The 18,104-nt window shown below is 34.5% G+C and overlaps 2 protein-coding genes across 2 annotated transcripts; both read left to right on the top strand.

Moving 5' to 3' along the window:
- Window positions 1-3,703: 3,703 nt before the first annotated feature.
- On the top strand, window positions 3,704-12,569 carry MAPR4 (membrane-associated progesterone binding protein 4). Its single transcript, XM_028077322.2, has 8 exons — window positions 3,704-3,942; window positions 4,113-4,189; window positions 4,295-4,366; window positions 4,501-4,538; window positions 5,537-5,580; window positions 5,789-5,835; window positions 9,167-9,341; window positions 12,186-12,569. Exons 1-8 carry the CDS (start codon window positions 3,838-3,840, stop codon window positions 12,351-12,353), a joined length of 726 nt encoding a protein of 241 aa, XP_027933123.2. The 5' UTR covers window positions 3,704-3,837; the 3' UTR covers window positions 12,354-12,569.
- A 4,901-nt stretch (window positions 12,570-17,470) lies between these two features.
- On the top strand, window positions 17,471-18,052 carry LOC146885395 (uncharacterized). The gene has a single exon (XM_085674905.1). The coding sequence runs from the start codon at window positions 17,471-17,473 to the stop codon at window positions 18,050-18,052; it is 582 nt and encodes a 193-aa protein (XP_085531031.1).
- Window positions 18,053-18,104: the final 52 nt, after the last annotated feature.

Here is an 18,104-nt window from a genome sequence, read left to right as displayed (position 1 = left end):
TTTTGTTGCCAGTTGGCGTTCTTCTCCAAGCTTACGCTTCTTTTGGGAGACGTATATGGCTTCTTTGTAGATGGAGAGCTTGTGGCATACGATTTGAGGGTCGACACTAAGTAAGTATGCGGCTGACCAGGCGAAGAGCTCGGTGTTGGCGATAAGGGTGGGTGTCAAGATATCACGTTGTTCTTATTGGAGACCGGTACCTAATTTGAGAGTACGACCATTAGGGAGCTCCAAGCTTATAGTGTTGCCAACTGGTTTGATTTGTGCGTTGCGTCCTACTCTGAGGTCTAGGTCATCGCTAGATAAACTATGCTAGATCCGAGTGGGCGTTTAATGTTGTAGGTTTGTAGGATTGGTAATTGAGGGCGTAGGCTAGCCATAGAGCACTCTCATGCGAGTCGTTTGTCTTTGTGAATGGTAAGGATGTCACCTGATGGGGAAGGGAATTTAATGGCTAGGTGGGGTGTGGAGACGACGGTGCCTAAAATGTTGAGGGATGGTCGACCAAGGAGGACATTGTATGAGGTGGGTGTGTCTACGACAAGGAAACAAATGAGGATTGTTTTGGTTTGAGTTCCTTCCCAAAAAACAAGTGTGTAGGTCTATATATCCACGGGTGGAAACCTTCTCTCCGGAGAATCCACAGATAGGTTCATAATAGGGGACCATGGCAATGGGTGAAAGTTGGAGTTTCTGGTAGGTTGTCCAGTAGAGGATGTCAACTGAACTGCCTTGGTCGATAAGCACCTTCTTGACCGCGTAGTTCTCGAGTTCGACCGTGATGACCATGGGATCGTCCTACTGGTGGTCGACGCCGTGGAAATCGTCGTTAGTAAAGGTGATGGGAGGCATACGACATCTATGGTGAGAATGAGTTATGTGATTGATAAATTGGAGATGACAGAGGTGTTTCTTCCTGGCTGATGAGGTGAAGCCGCCACCGGAAAAGCCTCCAGAGATGGTGTTGATTTTGTCGTGTAGTGGAGGATCAGCCGGGTTGATGTCAGTGAGGGCAGTTTATGGTTCTTGGCGAGTTGGTTGATTGGTGCGGTGATCGTGGCGAGTATTGCAATGGGGATGTCGGTTGTTAGATCGTGATGGATGTCGGGGTACGTTTCTGTAGACAAAGTGGCGGAAGTGGCCAGCGCAAACCAATTCTTCGATTTTGTCTTGGAGCGCCTTGCATTCGTCTGTAGTGTGGCTGTTGTTTCTATGATAGCAGCAGTACTTGGTCATGTCTAGATTGGGGGGGTTGGATGTTTTGCGAGGTGGTAGGATGAGATCGACATTGAGGGCTTCGTCGAGAAGCCGAGATCTGGGGACACTTAGCGGCCCATATCTGGTGAAACGTGGTTGTTTAGGCTTTCTGGGCCTAAAGTCAGGTCGTGGTGGTTATTTATCGCGGCTGGTGGTCGAGGGGGTGTAATCATTGTAGAACTTGGTGTGGAGGTTATGCATTTCTTCCATGCGGATGTAATCCGCGACACGGAGCTTGAGTTCGTGCATGGAGGCGAGGGGTGGAGATAGACGTTGTTAGCGAACGATCCTGGTTTAAGGGTGAGAGCCATACACTGCAGAATCATTTCTTGATTGAGGTTAGGTGTGCGGAGGGCAGTTTTGTTGAAGCGGTCAATGAAAGCACGCAACGTCTCGTCTTGTTCTTGTTTGACGTTAAGAAAGGATAGGTTTGTGGTTTGATGTGGGCGGCTTCCAGCGAAGTGGGTGGTAAACATGTGGGAGAGGGTGTCGAAATAGTCGATGGAGTATGAGGGAAGGGTAGTGAACCATTCAAGGGCAGGACCTTTGAGGGTGGTGGGAAAAGCTTTACAGAAGACGACATTGTGGGATTATAGAGGGCGACGTAGGTTATGTATATTTTGAGGTGTTCGTCAGGGTCTGTTTCTCCCGTATAGTGGTCTAGTGTGAAGGGTTCCCACTGGACGGGGAGAGGTGTGTTGGTGATGGTGTCAATGAAAGGATGAAGACATTTGGGTGGTTGGAGTGGTAACGAGTGTGGTGGAATGGGATGGTGGATGAGGGTAGGAAAGGTAGTGGTGAAGTGATGAGGTGGGATATTGGTGGTGGGGAGGGTGGTAGCAAGGGTGGGTGTTGTGGGGTGCTTGGGGATGGTGGGATGAATGTTTGTGTGGTGGGTAGAGATGACGGGTGTTTGTTGAGTGGTGGTGAAGGTGTGTCGGGTGGGGTTGTACTCGCTTTCTTCCTCACTAGGTTGGTAAGCCAGGGACCTGGGGGCTTCTGATGATTCCTTGGCCTTCCCTTTCTGGGTAGGGTCGGCCTCGATCTTTCTTCTCAACCTCGAGTTTTCTTGCCTCAACGCTCGTCAGCATTACGCTTTCTAAGGTCAGCGAGTTCTTGTTGCATCTTGGCTTGGTCTTCAAGGATGGCGGCCAAGTCCGGGGTGATGTTAGCAGGCGCAATAGGGCCCGTCTTAGGTTGCTTCATGACTCCAACTCTACAACGAGTAGAAACCATTCTCGACAGTATGCGGATCGCTTAGTAAGATATTGCTTCGTGCCCCACGGTGGGCGCTAATTGTTCCCGCGGAAACAAATAAGAGATGTTAAGGACACAAATATCACCTTACATCAATCCTTAATCTCTCGAGTTGGCTCCTCCTCAATTTGCGTATGCCATCTGTCGATGTACACAGTTTGGACCCTTGAGGGGTTACTTGTTGAGAGGGCTCGGACGATCAAGTCAGCGAAAAGATTCTCAGAAAGTCAAATCTCTTGATTAAGGGATTAATGAAAGCGTACCTTTAATTGCTGGGGTCCACGCGTATTTATAGAGTTATTAATTATGTTTGCTCTTCTTGTGGGTTGGGCCATTGCTTGGGTCCTAGATGGGCTGGGCCTAGCCCAGACCCTTAGTTAATGTTTGTTGGTAATAGGGACCTTGTTTGTAATATTTTAAGTCTAGAGTGGTCAACAAATGTTGTCCTGTTTTCTAAAGTAAGCGGCCTAGGCCGCTATGTGGTTTCGTTTGTCCGGTTACTAACTTAGTTTCATTTGCTTGGTTATGTGTAGGCAGACTTGGCCGTGCGGTTTTATTAGTCTGCCTAGGTGCAGCACAATATATATACACACTTGTAACATATATCTTATATCTCTCCTATTCTCACTATCCCAATAAATTCTCAACACTCATAATATTTCATAATCTGTAATGATATCAATTGTAACATTCCGTATTGTATTATGACTCTTAAATTTTGATAAGTCTGCATCGCAATTAAGTCTACGTTAAGATCTCAAGATCAAAATGCGGACTTAACCAAATGTTTACTATAAAGCTAAATATTATATTTAATTTAATCACAAAAACCAACACAACACAATATCTATAACAATATATAAAAAAGATATATCATCTTTTTGTGTCCACATTTCATTATTCTAGTTTTACCTTTAATTGTTATTTTAAAAATTAATTATTTTATAAATAGTTTATTTAATCAATATTCTAAAAATATCTTTTATCTTTAATATTTATTTTAAATATTTATTTTATATATTTTATTTTTTTAATTTTATATATAACAACTATTTTAAAAATTAGTTATATATTTTTTATTAATCTTCACTAAAATTTGAAATTTGTATGAAAATTAAAAAAAAAAATGTGAACACACGCTTATATTTTGACTTGTAATTTTTAATTTATTTTTCCTGTACATCTTTTTGTTGTAATTCGATCTGGTTGTAACATCAGAAAAAAAAAGGTATAAAATTCCTCACATAATTTCTACTCTCACAGACTCTTGTCTTCTTTATTGTTTAAGAAGACTATGACTCTGTTTCTGAGACTGAACTGAATATGTCGTTGAAGGCATTAGCAACCTCTCCTCTTTCGGGTATCACTGTTTTGGTCGTTGTCCTCGCTTTCCTTCTCAGGTTTTACACCAAATTCGACACTACTGAGGTTATTTCTGTTAACCTTAAAAGTTTAGGTTCTGGGTTTTTATTTTTGTGTATCGTTTGTTCAATTAGGTCATAGAAGACCCTATCTTTATTTTTTCAATTTTAATTAATTTTTATTCGTGTATGTATGGATGATGAAGTCAACGATTTTGACTCTGCGTTGTTTCGTAGAGATTGTTCAGTGGCGAAGAGCTTGCATTGTTCAATGGATCTGACGAGGGGTTGCCAATCCTCCTGGGAATTCTTGGGTATTCTCTCTCTCAATTCATTGAATGAGATAATTTGAAATTGTGATGTTTCTTAAGAATATTAGGGGCTGATATATTAATACCTTTTATTATTTTTTTTTATAGATCTGTTTTTGATGTAACCAAGGGAAAATCTTATTATGGGTCAGGAGGGGGCTACAATCATTTTGCTGGAAGGTATGTTCTTTGAATCCTTTTCTCGTCCAAAATTTTTGTTGTTGTTGTGTGTGTGAAAGATTTACTTTTCAACACTTACTGACCGCAATTTGTTCCTTCCTTTCTTTTTCTTTCCCTTTTTGGCATGAATTCAGGGATGCTTCTCGTGCATTTGTGTCTGGAAATTTCACAGGTAAATGAGTTGTGTTAGTTGTTCTGATTGATGTTTCTTAATGAAAGGGAATAATCCAGAATTAGGGACTGTCAACCACGACCAGTGAGAACTGTTTTTTCTTTATTGAGGAATGAGAGAATTTGTTAAGATGCTCAATATATATGTTTCATTTGGTTTATATTTTGAAAGCCTTGTCTGATGTTCATGTTAGTATTTTGTTAATGGGAGTCTCATGTTCATGTTAGTTGTTAGTATTTTGTTAATGGTAGGAGTTAAACCCACAACCCCTTTCATCCTCTCTTCTCTTCCAAACCCATCAAACCACCTTATATCTTCCAAATGTCAGTGGGAGGAGTTAAACCCACAACCCCTTTCATCCTCTCATCTCTTCCAAACTCATCAAACCACCTTATATCTTCCAAATGTTAGTGGGGGGAGTTGAACCCACAATCTCTCCCTTCCATCCCTTCCACTTTACCACTAAGCCACCTTATCCCTTCTCATGTTCTTATTGATTTAAATTGCAGTTGAATAGTTTGATATTAGAATAAATATACTATATATTTAATGGATAAAATATATGTGCTTGAAGAATATGGCCATTCTTGAATTTCAGAGTTCTCTTTTGTTTTTTATTTGATTGTGGACTTGCTCCTCTTCACCGTTCTTGAAATCATGCCACATGATCATCCTTTATGTATGTTTGTATCATATTTGTATTGTATTTTGCCAACCTTAGAGGTCATCTATACTATTCACCACAAAATTGATCAAATACTCCTGTTTTTGACAGTAAAGAGAATTTTTATTGATGACAAAGAGCGGTGTTAGATAATTAAGTACATGTAATGCTTTAAAATTTGACAGGAAGAAAAATAGAAGAGAAGATGTTAGCAAAAATAATATTTTTCTATAATTCTGTTTGTAGAAAGAAAAAAAAGAAGAAAGAACACTCTTTAATCATTCTAGCATGCCTCTTAACTCTTTCATATTTAATTTTTCTTTTTCTCATGTAGGAGATGGTCTCACTGACTCACTGCGTGGTCTATCTTGCATTGAGGTTGTAATCAATATGATTTGTTCAGTTCTTAATTTGTTTTCATCAAGATTTCATAAGAAGCTTGGCCTTACAAATTGATTTGCTCTTCTTGTCTGCACCTTGAATTTATAGCTTCTTCTTCTATATTTTGTGAAATTGCATACATTTGATTATCCAATATATTGATGTAACGTTTTTTTTACAAGCGTAAATTAAATTGTTCATGCAGGTGAAGAGTATTGTAGAATGGAGGGATTTCTACCATAAATCTTATAAGTAAGTCATATTTTCTGAAATATGTTATTTTGCTTTAGTTAACTTTTGGATAATGATACTTTAACCTATATTTTTTTTACTCACTTTTAACCCACCACTTCAATCATCATTAGATCATCACATCACTAAAAAGAATCAAAATAAATGATCTAATGATGATTGAAGTAGTAGGTTAAAAGTGGGTAAAAAAAGATAGGTTAAAATATCATTATCCTTAACTTTTAAGTAGATGGTTAAAGTCATGAATAATTTGGAATGCATCCATTATGCACCTATATTTTGTCAAATTGATGTTTTTCATTGGAAAATGATTGACTACTTTAGATCCTAAACTTTTGGTCATACAATGTGTTGGAAGTCCCACATCGACTAGAGATAAGGCAATTTCACAATATATAAGTGGGTGCAAACCTCACCTTACAAGCCGATTTTGTGGGGTTGAGTTAGGCTTAAAGCCCACTTCTAACATGGTATCAGAGCCAAGTTAGAGTTTATCCTAGCGAACTTTCTTGGGCATTCTGTTCCACGTGATATTGGTATAAGTGGTACAAACCTCACCTTACAAGCTGGTTTTGTGGGGTTGAGTTAGGCTTAAAGTCCACTTCTAACACAATGTGTTTTGGACTTAGAGAACATTGACATAACTTTTCATTTCGTGTAGGTTTTAATGACATTCGTAAGAATGATTTTATACAAACCACTAACCGGTAGTGTATGTTCTGAATTTGTTTTTGCATTGTTTTATCGCTATTTCTTTATGTAATTCATTGTTTAGCATCTAGAGTGTTGGGTGTGTTGTAGGTTAGTTTTTGATGATCAGTTATGCTAGCTTGTGGAACTAAAGAAGCAAAATTTTGTGACTTTGTGCTATTTATGCTTTATGTTGGTGCACATGTTGGAACTCAATGAATGAGCATCTTCTTTAGGAAGGATTAAGGGTGTGTTGGAGACAGATACAAAAATTAGATTATTTCAATAGATCAATTGATGTGTAGTTGATTTTTTGTTATAATTAACTAACATAAATTATTATCAGAATAAGCATATTTGGGCGTAAAGCTTGTGGTCTTTTTAGAAGAAGGGTTGTTATGTTTTGAGTTTTCCAAAAGGCACCAAGTTCCACGTTGCGTAGTTTCCTCTCTTTCCAAGAGTTTATATACAAAGACTCTCCATATATCTTTAAAGTGGGTAGCAAGGGTTATGGGCCTTCCATGCATGAAGTTTTAGCCCTTATATGGACTTTTTTATGCACATTTCAGTTCAAACTCTTGTCGATTTTCCCATGTGCGATAAGGATGTCTAGGTCCTTTTCACCATTTGGTTTATTTATTTTATGTCTTTGATTAATATAAATCCTTAAAACCTTATCCAATATAGATTTATGGCTATCCAGATGTTGGGCCCTTGGTTTGTGGGACCCATGCTCTCCATGTGTCATCTCCCGGATGTTAAGATGGTAACATTAGGTCATCGCTTGTTCAATATTAACGTTGTATGCATGTGAACGTTATGTAATGTTCATCCATGCATTGTGCAATCTAGTGCGACGTTTGTGACCGTGTAGGTCAAGATTCCCTTTCCTATAAATACACATCTCTCCTGTCTTCTGAAATCACACTTTCACTCACTATCTTCTCTTTTTTTTCTTGTCCCTGTTTGAGTCCCCACTGATACAAGGGTTAGGGATTGAGGGTTCTTTTCGGTAACACTTGTTATTCTTATTTGGGTCTAGCCTACTTCTATTAAATTATTAACAACTTCTTGATAAATTTGTTTGACTGTCCAAAGATTCCTCTAAATCTGTGGGATTACATATCAGGTCACTTGTCTGTCACATACTAGTTTCTTGAAGTATCCTTTGTGCTAATTTGTGTGTTCAGTTAACAGTATGCACTGAGAATGCTGCAATTTTCAGTGGAACTATTTGTTTGGGTGAAAAACAAGATACAAGAGTTAGGGATTGAGGGTCTGTTAACAGTATAACAATTCTTATGATTCTGTGTAAAGGAATTGCCAAAAGGGTGGAAAACACTTTGTAGAAATACGTAATTTATTCAGACCTTTGGTGCCTTTCGTTAGAACTTGTTGTGTATATAGAGATACTATAACTGTCTCTAATATAATTATCGTAATGCATCCCATACCATCTTTGCCCTAACCTGTGGCCGCAGTCACCACCACCTCTGGTATCCCATTAATCTCCCTAGGCTGAGCCTGGTGTATATGCTACTGCCTCTTTTAATGCTGACAAAGTCGGATGGCTCTAACTTTGACTCTTGTGGCTGAGGTTGACCATTTGAAGTGGATTAAGATTTATGCTCTGCTTTGTTAGTTTGTTGTGTTATCAAATCCACTCTTAATCCTTACCCTATACTTGTTTGGTAGGGAAGAATGATATAGAGAGAAAAGATAGATAAATATGTGAGAAATAGAGCAGAAATGGAAGTTGTTTGGCTGAAGAGAAATAATGAGAAAATGTTTTTATTGTAATAATAATTTATTTATTTATTATTATTATTATTATTATTACATAAAAAAGATTTATAAAAAAATTAGACTCCATATTGAATTATGTAGCCAACTCCCTATTTCCTCCTTTTGGTCACTTTGTCTCTCTTCTATCCAATCAAACTACGTCTGCTCCATCCTTTATTTCCTCTCTTACTAAACCTCTTGCACCTCATCCAAACCTCCAGTAAAGCAGATTTTGCATGCTCACAATACTTGTTTGTCTATCTGGGAGCAAGTCCTAGAACTCTATAAGAGTGATACTCAGCATAGTATGTGTTCAATAACCCACATTGGTGTCATTGGCTCTTAACAACTTTATTGCTGAATAGCTAACTACTGGGGCAAAGTTCATTGTGCCCTCCTGACTTAGACGAACATTTGTCTCTCGCTGACACCCTTGTCAAGGATCTTCAACAATGCATACTTTTTTCATGTTGTTGATTTGTATGAAGATTTATATCTACTCCGTGTTCTGCACAATCTTTGTTGCTTGTAATTCACACACGTTGAATTTATCACCTTTCTCTGAACGCACCTAATCAAATTGCAGGCATATTTCAGGGACTCTGCCCTCAACTTTTTTTCTGAGATAGGATTGTGTGTATGGGATCCCTCTCTTTTTTCTCTAGTGCTGTTTTCCACTTCACACAACGTGGTGTTTGGGTGGCTTCACTGTATTTTTTTCATTTACTCTGATTCTCTTACAGGGACTTACATCAGAAACATGACACAGAACTGGAAGTATGCATCTTCTGGTTTGTATCACACATCATATTCCTTTAGTGCTTAACATATTTTTTTTCCATCCTTACTTTTATAGGTATGTTGGCAAGCTAGTTGGCCGATACTATGACAGCCAAGGGAATCCTACTAAATATTTGAAAGGGGTGGAAGCCAAGGCTGCCAGAGGTGCACAACTTCTAGAAAAGCAGAAAATTGAAGAGGCTAAACAACCATCGTGCAATTCGAGATGGAGTCAAGACAATGGTGGTGAGGTATACACTATTGTCATTATTTGTAATCACTCTTTCTATATTTTTTTTCTTATAACAATTACAAAAGTCATATATGAACTTATTGCTGATGAATCATAGTTTTCTTACTATGTTTTCATTTCTTGGATTGTCCAGTTACTCTGTGTTGCTGATTTTTTACATCCTGTGACATCCCTTTTAAATAGAATAAATTTACTGAAATTAAACATCATATGAAACAGAGCATCAGACATAAAGTATGGAGGATTCATTGGTACAATTATCCAAAAACATACTGAGGAGAAAGTTTAGGCACGCCAGTTAAAAATAGGACACAAGAGTACTATTGTTTTACAAGATTGCTCATAGAGCAAGGATTTTAAAATTTAACACAAGAGTTCTTCAAAAGGGCTCAACTGCGAGTCACAACCCAGACCATGGGAACCCCTCTACCCAGCAACATCGTCACCACCCTAAGAACTTCCAGGGGTTTCCACATCTGCTCACACCAATAGTATTGGTGATCATTGCAAAAAAAAAAAACCAAGCAAAGAAACACACACCAAGAGAAAGAGTAAGCTAGAGCAAAAATTGTTTTAATAGAGCAAATCAATAGTCAGATCATATTATGCACAGACAAAGAAGTAGTCACCCAAATCATGTGAAAGCAAACAATTTCAAGACTCTATGACTCAATATCCGGATCATATTTTTGATATAGAATTCTAAAGGAAGTATGCACCTATGCTGACTTCTAAATTCTGCAGAGTCTAGATGCAAGAGGTTATCACCCAACCACACAGGGTTAATCCTCTGATGTCTTGGGCCCAATATGTCCCAAGACTAGGACCTCCTGCCACTCTCATACATAAATTATTCTACTAGTGTGAATAATTTTTAGAGTTCAGGATACATTCCTTTATCTAGACATCTCTTATATCAAGGTATACACTAACCACCATCACTAAGAGTTTCCCTTGAAACTCTCTTACCAACAAAATCCAAATGCCATATCAAGTATTCAATTCTCATGCCAAACCACCACCAATCAAACAAGTCATGTTTTCCATTTCATACTTAACATAACAAGATTTCGTTTAATCTCATACTTTATAAATGCATACCATGACATACATATATCACAAAATAGTATTCATCCCAAATAAATGAGTGTCAACATTTAAGTACCTATAATTCCATACAATCAAGCACAACACACAACCAAAATTCCTAAGTAAATTTATTATCACAAAACCAAAATCACTGCAGTAATGCGTGACACATTTCTTAAGCTACAGACATCTAATCGACGATCCAACCGGTCAAACCATAAAATAGCATGTTATGAACCAAATGTCAAAATTTGAGCTCAATCCAACGGCTAATGAGTCGGGAAAGTTAATTTTACTAAAACTATTTCAGAAAAAGACACAGTCGCCCAGCGACCAATCACTCGCCCATCGACCACTTGATGCTTCCAGAATTCAAAAAATAATGTCAAATATCACAGTTTCATGAATATTTGAACCCTTAACTTGGAAATACACCAAAAATTAACGTTTTTCCCGATCTTGACTCATATTCCACAAAACACTAATCAAACTTAGCCAAACGAACCAGGAACAAGCAAAACAACTTAAAAAAAAGTGAAACCCTAGCTTCCCTTACCTTACTCAAGCTTAGACAAACGAAACAGGACCCCAAGGAGAGCACCACAGCTCCAGAAACAGATTAAGGAGCTGAAAATATTGGCACATGAAAACACAAGAGGGTTATTAGGACAAATCCTAGGTAGAGCCACAACAAGACAACTGGAATAAGAAGGTTGGGGTCTACTTACTTGGAGATACGAGTTCAGGCACCTCCGAACCAAGAAAATTCGCTAGCTTGAGGCAAAAATTTGTGCTCTAGCAGAGCTGCTGCTCAAGGGTTTGAGGAAGGGGAGGGATCTGTTTTCTGTAAAATGAAGCAAAATGAGGAGTAAGGGGCTGTGAGGGGGTCTTGGGAGTCCCTATAATGGGCTGACTCTGGGCCCTCTAAGAGGCCAGGCCCAAACCCTCTCTTAAAACAGAATTCAAATAAAAAGGGGTTTCACACATCCAAACTACTTGAATTAGCAACTTAAAATTAAATGGCAAACAAATGAATATGACAATAAGCTTCATGGAATACAGGAAAATTTTATGCATAAATTACATGGAATTGATAAATTTGATTAGCTTTGATTATGCAAGAATAAACTCAAATGTCCTATTAATTAAAAATGTAGTATGTGAAATGTTAAATTGGTAAGAATAAGACCAAGGAAGCACTTGGCCAAAGTTTAGCTTGGTGAAATTTGTTGAATATTAAAATTCAAAAAATGTGTCCTTACTTGCTGCATGTTTCTCTACAAATTAATGTTTGTCTATGCATAGCCTAATTTGTGGAAACTCTCTTTATTAGTTTCTCCAAATTTGATTATTAACTTATGTTTAAACTTCTCAAAAAATTTATTTCTTGTTTTATTCTCTTTTCCTACCAATATCTATAGAAAAGTTTATCGAAACATGTGCAAAATGAACTGAGCTTCTCACAATACCTAAAACTAATTTGTATATTCAACATTTATGCTAACTAGATCTTTTCATTTAATTTCTTCAAAAAGTTGAGGTACATAAGTTAATATTAATTTGAGGAAAAGTTTATATACAAAGAGACCAAAACTTGTATGGATAACTGACTTTGCCATGCATTAGACAGACAAATTTGTTGCCACTTAAATAGTCTGCAATCATGTTTTGTGATTAACCCTTCATCACCAAGGTCACATTAATGCAGATTGTTTACAAGTTATTATGACACAGATTTGCTTATTTTGGTTAGGTATGGTGTGATGTTGGTTACCCTAGATTGGTACAGAGACCAATAGAGATTGCTTTGACAGGGAAGATGAGCAAGCGTTGCGCATGCTTTGAAGATTCTCAGTTGGATCAACCTGGTTTAGAGGTATATGAAGGGTGTGAACACCGAGCCACCAGGTGCAAAGTTTAATCAAGAGTTTAATGTTTTTTTTAGCTTTATTTATTTATGTATATTAAAAGCTTAATTTAGTCTAAATGGCAATTACTTTTTGTAACTTATTATTTATATTTTGAGGTTTGGTTTGTGCTATTTTTAATCTGGAATAATCACTCTTGTTTAGAAGTTAAATTCAAAATTTGTGTTATTTGCCTGCTCTAGAAATAATCAAGATTGGATTGCTCTTTCCTTTCCTGTTCTATTTTGTTTTTTTATCATTAATCTGTAACTTTTATTTCTCACTAATTTTCATAAATTATAATTGAACTAAATCAAAAATATCAAGCATTTCTATTTTTACATGTCAAAAATATGAATATTTATAACTTCTGTTACTATCAATGAAATAATCTAAGGCACAAAATTACCAATTAATGTTTAGAAATCAAGACTAAAATACAGTGTTATCAATTGAAGAAGAACATTGTCATCGAGTAACAATTTGAAGTTGAGCCCAAGCAAATAATGGAAGCATTATCAGATAAAATATAGTAAAAGTCATCAAATAATGTTAATATATTGTCTATTTTAAAAATATACAATTTTATAAAGTTATAAATAGATTTTATAAGTATGCTTAGTTTAAGTAAACATTTTTTTATTTTCATTTCAATTTCTGAAGATATGCAAAAAAGTTGTAATGAAACATCTTTATTTACGGAATTAGATTGTTCTTAATTAAATGAATTTATATTAAATGAGTGAACAAAAGTGAGGAATCATCTATTTCCAACAATTCAAATTAAGTGTAAATTTAAATGTCATTAATTAATTAATTTTTCGTGCAATTTATAATTATTTTATTGAGTTGATTAATTAATTCGTGCAAAAAGATGTACGTGTAATTAATCTAAAACTTGTGTGTATTTTAGCATTGTTACGAATATGTAATAGGTGTTCTAAATCTTTTCCATTAAAATTTTCTTACTACCTATTCATTTTATTTTAGATTTAAATACGATTATACTCCTTGCTAGACAAATAAACACGCTTCCATGAATATTGTCTGAATATGTCCTTGTTTTGACGGAAAATCTCTATATTGATTGAATATGGAGATGTACATATCCGTCCCGTCCCCATACCTGTCAAAATATTTGTCCCCGCCATATTTTTCTCCTCATCTAAATTATTAAAATATTCATAGTCAATTAAATAAACTTATATATATATATATATATATATATATATATATTAGTACACACTTTCTATTTTTTATTTCTTCTAATTGTTTGGTTTGTCATAAAATTTATTCGCATCTTTAGTGTATTTTTCATCTTATCATAACTTTTATGCAATTATGTTCAATACTCTAAAAAAGTGTTTAATAGCATAAACCTTTCATTTACTAGGTAATATAAAAAATTTATCTTCTTTACTCTATTATTAAAAATTTTTGTTTCATTTGAATAACTATCACTAAAACAATTTTCGTTTATTTCTCAACCATTGACTATGTTGATATGTGAAAAGTTTTCTTAGATCTCTAAACTATTTTTCATTTTATCATACTCTTAATTATATATTTGTTTTTCTTTGTACAATTTCATTCAATGGTCTCTCAAATTGTTTCTAAGACACACATTTGATAATTTTTTAATATTTTATTTGTTGTTTATTTTTATAATGTAAAATATTATTTTGATATATTTTATATAATTATTTTTTTTAACTCATTATCATATTGTAATTTTGTCACTATAATTGTATAAATAAATTTTACTTACTATAATATAAAATTTTAATGTAATTTCCATAAATTTGTTTTATCACCTTCTAACTTATATTGAAGTTTAAAAGATACAATATTTATATTAAAATTTTATTATTATTAGTTTAATATTTTTTTTTTTCGAGTTATTTTAATCAAGTGATGTATTATAACTTTTATTAGTGTATTAAAAAATATTCATTAGAATTTACAAAATTGAAGTAAAGAGACATTTAACATGTATTTTAATTTGAATATTTGTTTCCCTTTTATATATTTTTTTAAATTTAAATTTTATCAACTATAATTCATTAATGTTTGCAAATTTAATAGATGTTTTGGTTTTCATGAAATTTTATATGATATTCTAATTTGAAATGTATACAATTATAATATAACTTTTTTCTAAATATTTGATATCGAAGAAACAATCATCCTCTTAATATCGAATATTTGATAATATTATGTTTCATTTGTCATAATTTTTTATTATTTTATAAAAATTAATTAATTAATATTGAAATAATAAAAAAGTGGGTATGAGTATGGATATGAGTATATACCCGTTACTTAGTAGAAATAGGGATGAGACAAAAGTTTTATATCGTTAGGTTTGGGTATGAAAATGAGGATGAATTTTTTCAATGAGAATAAATATGGGATAGCAAAACCCGTCCCCGTCCCCGTCTCCGTCCCGTCCCGTTATCATCTCTACTCCTTGCAACTAAATTATCTTTCCCTCGTATTTCCTAAATCATTTCTTAGTTTTTTCTATTCTATTTTAAATTACATTGACAAATATTGCACGGGTCAAAAATTGAAATTGGCAGGATTCATGGATCCAAATATATTTAAACCTTTTTTTCTTACAATTACTTCCTGCACCTTGTCCCTATCATTTTCTTTTGTACATCATGTCACTTCTACTATCATTTTTGAAATTTATTCTCCCGAATACAATAAACAATTTCAATTTTTGTTTTCAGAAATCAATCATCCTCTTCTTTTACAAAAAAAAACAAAAAAAAAAAAAAATTCTGAAAGCTTTTGACTTAAAATTTATGAGGTGCAATATACCTCAGCCGTATTTTATTTTAGTTTAATTTTACATGACATGATATGACAGGAGAAAACCTTAATATTTTTTTTTTGAAATTAAAAATGTTTGTAAAAATAAATATGATTAAGTATGTTTTTCATCCTTACACTTTCATGCGAAAATGGAATTAGTCTCCAAAGTTCAAATAGAAAATATCCTTATGCTTTTAAAATGTTTGGAATTCATTCTCCATCTTGGACAGTGTTAAGTGATTGATGACATGTGTAACGAAAGTGCTGACATGAATATAATTAAATTTTAAAATAAGAAATAAAAATTGAAAAATGTCTTTTATCATAATATTATCGTTGACGTGATCAAATTAATACTACTAAACTATAGCAGCGTCAATATTGCTAAGATAGTAGTCAACTAAACAAAAATTGTAAAGTAACCCAAAGTCGTCTCCCCAACGAACACGGATTTTTTTTTAACTAATTAGTCTTATAAAACTATACAAAAGAGTTAGTCAAATAAAATAACAAAAATATAGGAGATAAAGATAAAAAGATAAAATAAGATAAAAATAATAGTAATGAAAAATAGGTCGATTCCACTGTTTTTTCAAAATAAGATTCATCATTGGTTCCCCCAAAGATTATTGTTCTTGATTTCTTGTTTAAGACTTCAAATTAATCAATGTAACTTCTCAATTAATTTGTTGGTGTCCTTACTTTTAACCAAAGTAACTTCTCAATAAAAAGCAAGAACTTTGTAGATTAATCATAGTAAATTTAATCAATGTAACTTCTCAATTAAATATTACTAATCCTAATCATGTCCATTATTTTACCTCTTATATCTAGTAAAAAGCTAATTAATCAAAGTAACTTCTTGATTAATTCTAATCTAAGTTTCCACCTCTCAATTATTAGCAAAAACTCATACAATCATATGAAAGTTTCTAAAATTAATCAAAGTAACTTCTCAATTAAAATTTAAAAACTCTTGGACTCATACAATTGTTATGTTATGAAGATTCAATACTTCAATGTAAAAATCATTATTTTTACTATATTAAGAACTAAAAGTCATAGATGAAAATAAATCTCAAGAAAAATAAAAAGAACAAACAAGTTAATTGATCTAACATCAGAATCCAATTAAGAAATTACATTTGAACTAACCCTTGAAGCTTAGCACTCAATGCAAAAGTAAAATAAAAAAAGAATAAGAAGAAAGATAGAGAGAGAGAGAGAGAGAGAGAAGAAATGAAATTAGGGCTCCTTAAGGGTTCCTAAACTCCGAAGTCTTAAGCCTTCTTTTTCTTCTACTCCCTTGCGTCTCTTTATATAAGCATTGATTGGACTTGAATCTTATATTTTCGGTTGCTGAAATCTTTTATCTTTTGATATAATATCACTAAAATAATTAACAGATTTTATCAATTTCTAAAGTATTTGGAAGATTTTCTCTGTTGATAATTTGAGATATATCAAAGATAATTTCTGTCCAATTTAATTCTATCCAGAATTTGCCCAAAATTCATTGTTTTGACCAAGTTTGACCCTTTGACTATGCAATCGCAGACTCACACATGGATCCCTTTCTCTCTCCCAAAATTAGGGTTTCTTCCTCTAGGATTACTTAGGTGTAGGGACGAACGAAGCAGAAATGTTGTTGTGGTGGTCGACTTTTGGCACGACAGCTATACTTGTACGTCAGCGAAGGTCCGAGAGTGGTGAAGGAGGTGTTGCCGGCACTATTCTAGCATGGCTGATGGAGTTCATGGTTGACAATGGATGTCAACACCTAATTTCGTCCAAACAGATAAAAGATATTTCAAGAATAAAAAAATAGTAAGTGGTAAATAGTAATAAAAAAGGATAAAAAATAAGTGATATAAAGAGTAAAAAAGATAAAAAATAATAATAATAAAATAAAAATTGAAAGAAAAATAAATTGGTTGAATTACTTAAAAATAGTGGAAATTTTTCCTTATATCATACTTCATTCTCTATTTTCTTACCACTCAATCTTATTTTGAGCAGCCCAATTCTTATTTCTGACCATACCCCTATTTTCTTCACTCCAGAAATTCCTTCCTATACAAGGTTGCCACATGTCTTTTTTTTCTCTCTCACACTCGAGGGACCCACACTCCACTCACATTTTTTATCTTTCTCAAATTCATGTAAAACACACACTCATGCATTTTCTTTTCCTCTCTTTATCACAAATTGACATCAGAGCTAAATGGCGAGTGTAACAAATAATCTGCCACTAGCCCGACTCACAAAGGGAAAAAACTCCGACAATTGAAGCATCCAAATTAAATCTATGCTTGGGTCTCAAGATGCTTGGGAAGTGGTCCAAGAAGGTTTCGAAGAACCACAAATTACCACGGGATATACGACTGCTGAACGCAAAGCGTTGAGAGAAAGACGATCGAAAGATAAGACAATTTTATACATGTTGTATAGAGATGTTAATGAATCGGGTTTTGAAAAAATTGCTAGTGCATCAACCTCGAAGGAAGCATGGGACACTTTACAAAAGGTGTTCAAGGGTGCTGATCAAGTCAAACAAGTATGTCTTCTAACATTATGTGGTGAGTTGGAGGCCATGAAGATGAAGGAGTCGGAGGAAGTATCTAGCTACATTACTCGTGTGCAAACGGTAGCTAATCAACTCAAAGGCAATGGACAAACCCTCACAGATGCAAGGGTCGTGGAGAAAATTCTTCGATCGTTGACCGGTGATTTTGAAAATGTTGTGTGTGCAATTGAGGAGTCAAAAAATTTGGAAGAAATGAAAATCGATGACCTAGCAAGCTCACTTGAAGTGCATGAACAACAAAAGAAGAAAAAGAAACAAGAAGTTTCGAGCTTTACAAACAAAGATGACCTTCAGGGAGGATAAGGTGATGTATGCACTACACAACCGAGAAAAAGGACGTGGATGTAGAGGTCGC

Source organism: Vigna unguiculata, chromosome 6, assembly GCF_037176805.1.
Source record: "Vigna unguiculata cultivar grain cowpea cultivar isolate G323 ecotype 2 chromosome 6, ASM3717680v1, whole genome shotgun sequence".
NCBI lineage: Eukaryota > Viridiplantae > Streptophyta > Magnoliopsida > Fabales > Fabaceae > Vigna > Vigna unguiculata.
Note: the sequence above shows the minus strand (reverse complement) of the source record. Positions and strands in the feature narration are given on the sequence as shown.